Source organism: Phoenix dactylifera, chromosome 4, assembly GCF_009389715.1.
Source record: "Phoenix dactylifera cultivar Barhee BC4 chromosome 4, palm_55x_up_171113_PBpolish2nd_filt_p, whole genome shotgun sequence".
Lineage (NCBI taxonomy): Eukaryota > Viridiplantae > Streptophyta > Magnoliopsida > Arecales > Arecaceae > Phoenix > Phoenix dactylifera.
The window spans coordinates 4,379,612-4,392,255 of record NC_052395.1 but is presented as its reverse complement, the minus strand read 5'-3'; the positions used below and the strand labels follow the sequence as shown (position 1 = coordinate 4,392,255).

The 12,644-nt window shown below is 37.7% G+C and overlaps 1 protein-coding gene across 3 annotated transcripts; it reads left to right on the top strand.

The window, feature by feature from the left end:
* The first annotated feature begins 1,196 nt into the window (after window positions 1-1,196).
* Window positions 1,197-6,440, top strand: LOC103722159 (probable polygalacturonase). 3 transcript variants are annotated; one of them, XM_008812607.3, is made up of 6 exons: window positions 1,197-1,419; window positions 1,922-2,269; window positions 2,652-2,772; window positions 4,149-4,323; window positions 5,275-5,345; window positions 5,622-6,440. In XM_008812607.3, the coding sequence occupies exons 2-6, from the start codon at window positions 1,922-1,924 to the stop codon at window positions 6,257-6,259; spliced, it is 1,353 nt and encodes a 450-aa protein (XP_008810829.2). In that variant the 5' UTR covers window positions 1,197-1,419; the 3' UTR covers window positions 6,260-6,440. The 3 variants fall into 3 exon arrangements, with proteins under 3 accessions (XP_008810829.2, XP_008810830.2, XP_038981289.1); XM_008812608.4 differs by lacking the exon at window positions 1,197-1,419 and adding an exon at window positions 1,445-1,475; XM_039125361.1 differs by lacking the exon at window positions 1,197-1,419 and adding an exon at window positions 1,539-1,787.
* Window positions 6,441-12,644: the final 6,204 nt, after the last annotated feature.

Genomic DNA, 12,644 nt, shown 5'->3' with positions numbered 1-12,644 from the left:
CGGCCCTTCCTCTAGCGCCAATCTGTTGCGGGGACGGACGCTTTGGCCGGAGCCTCACGCAACAGTTAGCCCACATTAAGCTAGCAGAGAAAGAGGACTGCGTTCCTCCCGAGGTATTGTCCGCTTTGGGCGCTCCGGCCCGCGCGTCCAGCGCAGACGGGGGGAGACTGGTGCCCTCACGGTTTTGTCCCACAAAAGAGCCCTCGAGAGGAAAGGATTTCCACCCCCATTTAAGGCACAGAACCTTTCCGCTACTAGCCGATGTGGGACTAAATTCGGGTGCACCCCCCACAACAGTATTAATAAATAATCATTTTAAGTATAAAATGACTTTATTATGTGTTTTGCATTGATATTCTTCAAATATTTGTAGAAAAATATTTTTCAATACAAACTGATTATCAAATTTTTAAGGGTATCAGTGGAAAAGATAATAATATCAAATGATACTCAAAATTATTATTTATTAGTATAAAGAGGCATCCATGCATGATATATATTTGTTATTATAATAAAAGTAATGACCATTAGTGTTTACACTAGTCTTTTCAAATATTAGTTGTGAAGGTGACAATCTACTTTTATAGTAATTGTATCATTATTATACATTCAAATTCAGATTTTCCAGGATTAGAGACATCTTTATTGAACAATAACTTATTTAAAAATAAAATAAAAATTTATTGTTTAAAATCACAAAAAAAGCATATTGAAGAAATTAATAAGATATTATTGCATACTTGTATCTCATATAAAAGCTTCTTGATAGAAAATCTACACAATTTTATTATTTTATTTATATCATAATGATCATATTAAACTAATAATATTATTTAGGAATATATCTATACTACCCTATAACTTGAACTTTCATGCTATATTCATGATGTTTTTCCGTGCTGCTCTTTTTGCATCTCGAGCTTTTCTTCTCTTATTCTTTTATGTAGAAGGTTAGAAATTAGAATTTTTCTTCTAATATTTATTTATATAATATTTCTTCTGATGTTTTTAATTAAAATGAATTAATATGTGCAAGGACGGGCCATATTCAAGCAATTTAATAAGAGATTCCCGAAATTAGTATAACGGCTATCAATTTCCTCCATCGTCTCTGGATCCTTCGTTCTTAAAAACTAATAAAGAAGAGAGAGAGAGAGAGAGGGAAAGGCGTGTTCTGCCTGTTTTCCACTACTGGAGAGAAGTAAACAGGCAACCACAAACATATAAAAAACCAAGAAAGGAATCCAATCAGGATCTATCCACTTCCCATCTGTCTTCATCTGCGAGGATTAAATATTGCACCACCCTCCAAAAGCCCTGTGCTCTGCTAACTAAACATTCTTTCACTGTTTCCACCTTCGCTGCTCGGCCGAGCTCTTCTGCTTGTCCCGGGGCCAAGAAAAAACTCGCCATTTTCAGGTCACTCTCCGACGAACCCCTCATTTTTCTTCCCCTGTTTGCAGACTTCTTAAGTGGTACCAACTCTCTTTACTACCCCCTCTTCTTCTTCCATATTCCTTCCCATCTTGGCTCTTTCTTCTTCTCCTCCTATTATTACTTTTCTCTAGACTGCCTCTTTTGGAGCCTAATGTATATAAAGAATCCATTTTTTCCTCATCAGGAGCTCAGATCCGTGCAATAAAACTTTTTTTTTTCCTCCATTAAGTTCAAATCCATATTAAAAAAAACATTTTTCTCATAAAAGAATCTATTCTTGGAGCTTTCTCTTGGTGTTTCGTACTGCAAGATACCTCGCTTCTAATCTTCCGTCTCTAATCAAATCCAATGTAAAAAGAAACCATTCTTTTCTCACAAACAAAGGCTTTTCTTGGAGCTTTTCTCTTTGGAGTTTCTTACTGGAATCACTTCTTCGTTTCTGCCTGACAAAACCCTAGCTTTACCTTCTTTTTCTTTCTTGCAGATGGCGTCACTACCACCTGTGGCACTGGCACTGGCACTGATGGCGGTCCTTCTCTTGGTGGAATGGGGCTCGGCGGCGGCGCCGGAGGGGGGAGAGACGTGCTCGGGAATAGTGCCGATGAAGGAGCGGGGAACGGCGATGTCGGTGGCGGATTTCGGCGGGGTGGGGGACGGCCAGACGCTCAACACGGCGGCGTTCCAGAAGGCCGTGGCGGAGATCGAACGGCGAGGGCCGGCCAGCGGCACCCTCCTCTACGTCCCACCGGGGGTCTGGCTCACGGGGGCCTTCAATCTCACCAGCCACATGACCCTTTTCCTCGCCAGGGGCGCTGTCATCAAGGCCACCCAGGTATTATCTTTATTTCCCCCTCCATTGGTGTTGCTAATAAAAAAGATCATTTTTCTCCAAAAAAAAATCCTTTTCCCCACCTACTCCTGATATAATCAAAGATAAGTACACTTCCTATCCAGTACGCTTGATCGCTGTTTATGTTCAGTGTGTTCTTTGTATGTATTTGAGATGAACAGAAGCATTCATGGATAAGAGTTTGCCAGGGGATTCTAAGAGTTGCCGAAAAGTTTTTTTTCCCCTCTCTTGGATTTCATCTAGTCTGAGATCTCAGTACTTTGTTTCTGAGGCTTGGTTTCGTGAGCCAGATCTATGGGTGATGGATGGATATGGCTGTGTTTGAAAGCTTTAGGTTTTCATTTTTTTTTAATGAATGGTGCAGGATACATCGAGCTGGCCTTTGATCGATCCTTTGCCATCATATGGGAGAGGACGGGAGCTTCCTGGTGGGAGATATATGAGTCTGATTCATGGAAATGGAATTCATGATGTGATAATAACAGGTGGATCTTGTCACATTTCTGCTTTTGCAACACTGGTTACATTATTTCATTGCCTTGTTATCCAAAGAAATTGTTAGTTAATTAGAGACCATGGGTAGCATTGTTAAGACCCATCTCTTAAGTCTGCTCAGAACAAGAACAACGATATGCATTAATTTGGAAAGAGTAAGATAATGTTAGTGTGCTGAGATTTGACATCTTATAATCTGGTCATGTCAAATGATTGGATGGAGCAAAAAGGATTCAAGCTGATCGTGTTGAGTTTGAATCGCTCCTGTTGCCCCTCACTTTTCTTTCCTTTTCATTTTAAGACAACCATTAGAAGCAAGTGAATCATTTGCAGTTCCATATGTATTTAATATTATGTGGTTTTATATTGATTTATAATAGCTACTGTTCCAGGATGTCCTGCAACCAAGATGCGAGAAAAGAATTATATCTGCAACGGAGAACACTCTGTTTGCTTCAATAGTTTATCACTCATAATATCTTCTGTGACTTTACTTTCTAGATGCACATAGTATTTTTCAGCATAGTGATCAATACTTTCACCTGTGTGAGGTGTTTTGAGTCCTGGGATGTGGGGTCCTGCAGTGCTAGAGTTCTAACTTTTCTGACAATTGTTGGTGGGGCCACTGTGAAAGGTGCCAATCTGCTTAAGCAAAGTAGGAAGGAGAGGACTGTTTAGTGTTAGCATGACCGCTTCCATGTGGTTTCAGACTGATGTTATCGATGAATCTTGTGATTCATGAAGCCAGGGCAATCTCTCTTCCTGAAAGTTCAGATGTTCTCTGGAAATTGTGGGTGGATCAAGCTTGATTGAGGAAAATATCAACTACTTCATGAGCTGCATGGGTGAGGCCAGAAAGTTTTCAAGTCTTCTCTTACAAACTATGAGTGCTTCAACTTTGGAAAGCCTTAATTAATCTAACTTCAAAGATGTCAAAACTGGTTTTTTTGTTTCAAAGATAGTTGTTACATAGGCAAGATTTTCTGAGTAAGCTAGAAATTAATTACCTGTGCGGTTAATGGGAACTCATAGTTTTCTTCTTACTTTTAATTGTATTCCCTTTATGTTCTCTAAATAATAATTTTCTATAATAACTGACCATCTTATCTATACTCAGAACCTGATCATGAATTTGACTGCATTGTCATGTGCACATATAATGAGTGTACTATGCAAAATCTCTTGTATGTTTATGTATGTACTTATGCATATGTATGTATGTATGTATGGCTGTATGCATTCATTTTTTACTTAGTTCTTTAATTTATCTCGGTGCATGCTAATATGATTCTATGAACTAAGTAATATGGCCATTTTGCATAAAAAATTTATGTTCAATTTCTTTTGTCTCACTTCTTGTTCACAGGAGAGAATGGAACAATTGATGGCCAAGGCGAGGTCTGGTGGAATATGTGGAGGCAAAGAACCCTGCCTTTCACAAGACCAAACATCTTGGAGCTCATGCATTGTAGAGATATTGTTATTTCTAATGTGGTCTTCCAAAACTCACCATTTTGGAATATTCACCCTGTTTATTGCAGGTGCACATGAGAAATTTAGATTCATTGCATCTTTATTTTCCCAGTCAAGGCTCTGCATGATCTTATATTCTGTTGAAATAGTTGAACTCTAGTACGTTTTGTTCAATAAAAAATATCATAAGTAATCCTTGATATCATGTCACTTTTATTTGGAGTATCAAAATCACATCTCCCAAACTACACGGAACCCTTCAAATTCTTATATACTGCTTCTGTGAACAATGTTAGCTTAATGAAAATTACATTGTAACATATTGCTCAAAAATTACATTGTAACGTCATCAGAACTACTATATCTTCCTATATTTTTCAGAATTCCATGTATTATGAAAATGCATCTATTGTTTGAAATTCTTCATTCATCTAGTTGTTTTATGATTGTCGATGTTCATTCTAGATAGGTGCCCTGTTTTACGTGACGTGTTGCTCTTTTCATTCTCTCTTCCTCGCTAGAGCTTACACTTTAACTACAATGTTTTATTTTTAATTTCTTTTCCTTGGTCTTTTGATTTTGTGAAGTTTCCGGATTTAATTACGGAGAAAATGGAACTAAGGGTCATGCAGTATCCCTTAAGGAACTTGAATTGTCACGTGCTAAATAAATTTTCCTCAACTTTGTTTAATTCCCTCAAGTTATAGCAATAATGTCAGAGCCATTCTAAGCTACCCTGTATAAAGTTTCAATGAGATCATTACATCTGGAAGTGTGTAGATATAAGAAAAATAACAGATCATTGTAAAATATAATGAATCTGACCTAACATTGGATATTAATATGACATCGTCTATGTGAGGCTTCTGGTTTGACTGCTTGCGAGCTATGCTGCATCCTTTTCATATCCAGACAATATGTTTTGTTTGCAATAGGTGTTTCAAAACAATAAATATTTGAAATCTGGAAAAAAGGATTCAACATCTCTTCTAAATACTATGTTTTTTCGGTCTTTGCAGCAATGTGGTCGTAAGAAATGTGACCGTGTTGGCTCCACCTGACTCTCCTAACACAGACGGAATCGATCCAGGTATTCTGATTCTACTGATCCTATTCTCTTACCAAAAATAAAGTAAAAAAAAAGAAAGAGCAAAGATCCTATTCAGACATCTTTTCTTAAATAATAAGAGAGCTAGACCACAGACTATCATTAGGAGAGTTATATTGCTGTCTTCCATGTACCCTGGCATTTTCACTTGCGTCACCTATGGAACTTTGCTAGGTGGAGTGAAGAAGATGGACAGCTCTTCTGTCAGGCACATAGCTTCCCGGATAACTAACTACTGGCTTGTATTACTCTTGGCAGATTCCAGCTTAAATGTCTGCATAGAGGACTGTTATATTTCAACAGGGGATGATCTAGTAGCTGTGAAAAGTGGGTGGGATGAGTATGGCATGGCCTATGCCCACCCCAGCTCTGGCATCACTGTTCGGCGGTTGACCGGCTCATCTCCTTTTTCTGGAATTGCCATTGGAAGCGAAACCTCTGGTGGGGTGGAGAATGTCTTAGTGGAGAGCATACATATCCATAACACTGGTATTGGGATACATATAAAAACCAATTCTGGTAGGGGTGGTTTTATAAGAAACATTACTGTCTCAGGTGTGAATCTGAACAATGTTCGCAAGGCTGTGAGACTTGCAGGTGATGTTGGAGGTCATCCTGACAGCATGTATAATCCAAATGCTCTTCCAATTGTCGATGCTTTGACTATCAAAGATGTGTGGGGTGTCGATATCCAGCAGCCTGGGTCGATGGAGGGCATCAAGAACTCACCTTTCACGCGGATATGTCTTTCTAATGTGAAGCTTAATGGTGACGGGGCACGGGAAGTGCCATGGAAGTGTGAGGATGTGAGTGGTGGTGCCACTGAGGTGCAGCCATCGCCGTGCACAGAGTTGACTGGGACTTCTGGGATGAGCTTTTGTGCAAATGCAATCTGATGTTCTATCATTTGTTGGATGCTCTCGTCGGGTAGAAAATGTATGTCTTTGCCATTTGGCTAATGGAAATAAAATTTGAGCATAAAATATGTTGCTACTATAAAAACATGCAGCTTCTATGTGAAAGAATCTATATCTCATGGTTTTCAAAGCAAGAAAAGATTCGGAGTTATCGACCTGACACCTGAGTGCCGGAGGTATTGCCGGCGTAAATATCAGCTAGGCAGAAGATTGAGCTCTGTTTCTGTGGAACTAACAAAAATGCAGGCTGATTTTTATTGAACTAGAGTGAATATCATATTGCAGTCGCAGTATTATGCTAGGAAGAGATCTAAGATATTACATATTACAATCGCAATGTTATGCCATCTAGTTAACAGGCAGCATTCGGGAACAGGTTTAAATTGCAATATCTTGTAATTGCATTGGATGCCTATACAGTTATTCAAGACTATGGTTTAATATTTAGTATTTGATGGTCCTTGACTGGATATCAACTTGTTAAATTGGTAAGGTTATCAATGAGTGATAATATCCATTTCGATTTGAATCGCCACTAATACCCAGGTGGCTGAGTAGAAGATTATGCTCTCTTTTTCCCAAAAAGAAAAAAGAAAAGAGAAAAAACCTCAGCACTGCACCATTTCTTAGGGTGATACTTGCGGAGCATCTTTTTAAATGATGCCCCCTATTTGTGTTCTCCGCAGACATTGCAATTCTGATGGAGACTAACAAACTTTTACTCCAAATCAACATAAATCAAATAAGACTGAAATCCATATAAAGTACGATCTAAGTGAAAAGCTTCAATTATGATTGAATCATTTAAATTTCATGTCAAAAAGTTAATCTAGGCAATTCGCAAGTTTGGTCAGTTTTTGCCCCCTTAAATATCAATTGTTTATGTCGGCAAAGAAGAACAAAGAAGAACAATGTTTATAAAATCTGAAATCCGAATTCTAAGTGCCTCTGCATCCATCAATTCTATCAGAATTCAGAAAAACAAGAAATGAGTATGTCTTTTAGGTTTACTGCTGGAATAGAGCTGATCATTGGGTCAACCTCGATTCAAAACTATATTCATTTTTAGTTGGGCTTTGGATTTCGGGCCGAGTTTGTTAAAATTCAATATTTTTGTTATCCAAACCCGGTTCATGATCAGCTCAATCTGAAAAAAAAGTTTCTCCTGGTATATGGCACAATGAGAATACTGTTACTTGAAAAAAATCAATGCAAGATGTGGAAGTTGATTCATAATAAGTAGCCCAGATAGTATCAGTCTGCACTAACAGATGTCCAAGACAATTTTTAGCAGAATTGCCATATTGTATTGTATATTTCTTGGAGCAAAACATCACAAACCAATATGATCTATTGATCTTTTAAAGCAAAGAATTACAAACTAGTCGAATTCCTTCGTTGGTGTTTTGAAGTGCGCTTTTCATCAATAAATCCAAAGTTTTTATGGCAAAGAAGAACTAAATTTAATATATTTTCTATCATTTCCTACCTTCTTTTAATATTTGAAGATTAATTAGCTTAATCTTCTATGCTAATTGTTGTGGAGTACCTAAAACTAAAATACATCAAAAAAATGTTATTAGATTTTAAATATTATAAGTTTTAAATTTAGTTGTGAGAGTATATCAATCATTTTTCAGAAAAAATGATGCAAGAAATGAACATGCCAAACCTTTGAACATGCTATTATTCTACAATTTTCTTACCAAGAGTTATAACCACTGCCCTGTAGTTGATTGCAATACCTTTTATTTGTTACTTTCAATGGATTGCAAGCTACATGGAGGATTGCAATCAGATAATACATCTAAATCATATCCTTCTGGCCATCGCTAGGATGAAAAGGCTAGATTCATGTTAGATCTATATTGTATCCACATCTGAATCTGGTAAAAGAAATAGAGTTTGAATCCATGTATAGATTATTAAGCCTGATATACATTATTAACTCTTTCTTAATCAACTTAATTTTTTGGATTACAGTTCATGTTTGTTGAAGGTTGCAAATTTGAATAATCAAAATTCAAGCATTCATAAAAAATATAAATTCAAACATGAAGAAAAGAATAACACAAGAAATATAGCTAGCTCTTCTTATATTCTTGTATTTGTATACATTGCATCTATATGGTTTAAAGTCCAGCATGGTTGCATCTTCGACTAGATTAAAAAGAAAAACAAATTTTGTATATAAAATATAATTTAAATCAGATAAAATCATCACAAATTTAATCTACATCTACATCTAATTAATATAAAAATTATTGAGTTTTTTGTATCGTTTCCATCTCCAAAGATTATAGTGATTCAATGTATAGCTGGATAGAAACAGAAGTGCGATGACGCAAGCCAAACAACCAAGCATCAACAAGGCTTTTTGTGGAGGAAGCTTTGTCACCTGGACCAAAAAAATTTAATTTCAATATATCAGTTATTTTGGTGAGTAACAAGATTGGGGTAATCTAAAAACATGATATAAAATCTTGGTCAAAATAATAAATTAGGGAGTTTTTAAGGTAAAACTCATGCATAACAATAAATTTAAGATTATTAACTATATTTAAAATCTAATTTTAGAATTTATTAAATTATCAATATTTTTTAAAAAAAATTAAAAATTGATAAGTTCAATTAATATGTATGAGATCTCATAGATTATTAAAGTTATTAATAATAAATTTAAAATATATGGATTGAAATTTGTAGAAGTTGACTCCTAGAGAATTATGGGATTTGAGTCGAGAGAAACGCTCGGTTTGCAAGCAGATGAGTGGGTGATGGGTGGATGAAAAAAAATTAAAATTAAATAATAAAGAAACTAGAATTGGAACCACCAAGCCCTTACAACATGATTAATCTCTTCATGATTGAGATGCTTTTTATTCCTATAACCATTTTGGTAGTTTTGTATTCCTAAATCAATTTTACCCCTTCTTCTAGAAAACTATATATATATATACACACACACACATATATCTATATATAATTTTTAGATATTTTTGAAATTTGGTTATCTATAATAGTTAAAATATCAGCAAGTTTTGTATATATTCTGTATTATATATGTTTATATAATTTTTTAGAAGTTAAATTTGATTCATGATTAGCTTTTTAATTATGCTAGATTTGAAAAGTTGTGTAGAACCATGTGATTTAAAAGAACAAATGGAAATATAAAACTTATCAATTATTATGCATACTTTTTTTATATTGTAATTATTTTTATATTTAGATTTTAAATGTATTTTAATATAAATCCGGCACAGATAGTTGATCTAATGGCACAGTATTGACTTGGTCGCTTGGCATCTTCATCGCCTTAGTTCTTGTTCCATGTGAGTCCAAGAGCGCGGTCGGTGTTGATGGAGACGAAGGTTAACAACTTGGACTTTTCCATACGAGTGTGGTGCATTCCCATGTGAATTTGGATCTTCATGGACCCCGTCATTAGGGTATTGGAGGATGCGTGCATTAGTAGTCTTTGGATATCATGCATCATGGTCGTCCTAGAATACTTGAGTCGCTGTCATCCAGAACCGGATCATGATTCAAGTTCAGCCACCCAACCACAAGGGTGCAGGCTTCTTTTGAATTAGTGTCATTAAGTACGCTTTTAACGAAGAAAGGTGATCGGTGCAAGTCCCTGTCAGATTATTTTTTTTGGTTGTTTAGTGAATTTTCCGAGTTATAGCATTGCTGAGCATATTATTTCAATATTTTAATTAAAATAATTAATAATAAAATATAAAAGAAATAATAAAATATGTACGTATTATTTTTTTTGATATGGCTTAGATTTAACCTCCAATGAAATAGTGTGCAGGTGTCATGTGGCACACGGAATCAATGATCAACCAAATAGCACGAGTGGTTACAGCTTGGTGCGATTTCAGTATACTATATAAGAAAGAGTGTAATTGTCGAGAAAGATGGATATGGAAAGGGCATAATAGTTTATTTGAAGATTGCACGACTAGATTGTGGTGGATCCTCGTTCTCTTCTTTATATAAATCAGGCTAGGGAACCCTAGGTATGACTTTTCATCTCACTTCATCACTTTTCTCGGATCTCTATTGCTCATTTCCAATATTCTACTTGACTTAAAGCATCGATGAATCCCCGTCGGATATGTTCCACAACCTCTGATGTGTTTTTTTTGGTTATAGGTCGGTTCTTGTACCATGCAACCTAACTTCAGCAAGTCGAGCAAACCAATTTGTCCCTCATATCGTGTAATTTGAACAAATATCATATCTGGCATGCACCAAAAAAGGAAATATGGATGGATTTCCTATTTTGCCATGTTTCTTCTAGTACTCATCTTAAAGAAAAAATCTAAATCAGAAACTCTTTCCACCAACATTGTATTAGTTGATTAAAAATAATAATAATAATAAAAAGTCACATGATCCTTCTTCTTTCTAGTTTTCCAACCCTCGATGACATCACACAAATCTTCATCAAACTTTGTGACCTCTTCATGGATGAAAGAGATGGCTTGACAAAAAAATAATAATAATAAAAAGGTTTAATGAGAAAAAAATTTCTCTACATCATTTTTTTTCTATTTTTTTTAATATAGAGATGCTGCAAAGTAAAGGCATAGAGAGCTACTAGTACAGCCAAAGAAAGGGACTAGTCCTTCCGCCGGAAAGAAAGCTATATTATGGCATGACTTGTCGACTTTGGTCCACCGGGTGATGCCTAATGCCTAATCAACCAAGACGAAGTATTGTACTGTACTTGAACTTATCTCTTTCTAGTATCACAGATTTTTCCGACTTGGTGGTAGGAAAGAGAATAAAGTATGATTTCGAACTACGACAGTATGAGGAGTTAATTACGAGAGTTATGAAGAAATTTTCCAACCCTGGACGTTGGTGGACGTTGGTGGCAACATTTTCCAACCCTGGATGATGCGATGGTAACATACACAAATGTTCGTCAAACTTTGCGGCCTTACGTGCACCAATCAGACGGTGAGGTTGACGAAGCTTCCTCGAAACAACACCCGAGTTATCTTTCCAAGCCACGCCCATCTTCTTCTTTGCCACTATAAAAAATGGGAGAAGATCGAGCAGAGCTAACTGCAATATAACTGCCGAGATATTCTGGAATTGGAATTTAGCTTCTTTACCATTCGTCTCTAAAGAAACCTTCAATGGAAGCCCCACTACTCGACGTGCCCGAGCCGAACGGAGTCCGAAGGGTCCTGAGCCGAGTGGGGTTCATGATGATGGTGGCCTCCGCGGCGCACACAGTCCGAGACTCCACCGATCCCTCCGTCTCCAAGGTGCGCATCTTCGCGGTCTACACCCTGGGGTTGCTCGGCCTGGGGCTCCTCTTGCTTTCTATGGGCCGCCTCCGAGCCCCGACCGAGGCGGCGGCGTCTGAGCTAGTGTTCCTGAGCCGAGTGGGGTTCATGATGATGGTGGCCTCCGTGCCGCACACCGTCCGAGACTCCAACGATCCTTCCGTCTCCAAGGTGCACATCTTCGCGGTCTACACCCTGGGGGTGCTCGGCTTGGGGCTCCTCTTGCTCTCTATGGGCCGCCTCCGAGCCCTGGCCGAGGCGGCGGCGCCTAAAGCAGTGCTCCTGAGCCGAGTGGGGTTCATGATGATGGTGGCCTCCGCGGCGCGACCGTCCGATACCTCAACGATCCCTCCGTCTCCAAGGTGCACCTCTTCGCGGTCTACACCCTGGGGGTGCTTGGCTCGTGGCTCCTCTTGCTCTCTGTACGCCGCCCACAAGCCCCGGCCGAGGCGGCGGCGCCTGAGGCAATGTTGGCGCTGGTACTGTCTTCGGTGGCTCTCACTAGCCTCCTTCCCTAGTTGGACCTTACCTCTCCTCTATCTGGAATATAGCTGGAATTCAGCACTGCCGCCGGAACACAAGAATCTCACTGTAGCACTACTGGGTTCCAGCTATAGTCTGCAGAATCTATGGATTCGTACCGCTCCAGAAAAGCTAATAAAAGGTCTTTTACAAAAAAAAAAGCTAATAAGAGGTCATTTGCGTCGGATAATTTGAATTATTCCGTGCAAGTACTCAATCCAAAAAATTCCAGAGCTTCCAAGTACTCCACTCCACTTTCCCATGACTTTTCTCATATAAATTACTTATTTCATTTGGCTAAAAATATGATCACTCTGTTATACCGCACCATCACTTGTATGACGACGCTAATACCAGCAAAATTTTTAGATGCTAGAAATTATGCCGAATTACTGGAAAACAACATTAAATGACACATGAAAATCTAAAAAATCTAATTAGAAATTTTGGAATCATACGATTCATTTAAAAACATTACGATCATGGTTTAGCTCGACCACAATTCAATCCAATTTGGATTTGACCTT

What these genes read in the sequence shown, in the direction of transcription:
- LOC103722159 (XM_008812607.3), top strand. Translation starts at nt 1,922, where the DNA reads ATGGCGTCACTACCACCTGTGGCACTGGCACTGGCACTGATGGCGGTC. An exon ending in ATTCACCCTGTTTATTGCAG is followed by an intron (nt 4,324 to 5,274) that starts GTGCACATGAGA and finishes CGGTCTTTGCAG; the next exon opens with CAATGTGGTCGTAAGAAATG. An exon ending in CACAGACGGAATCGATCCAG is followed by an intron (nt 5,346 to 5,621) that starts GTATTCTGATTC and finishes TACTCTTGGCAG; the next exon opens with ATTCCAGCTTAAATGTCTGC.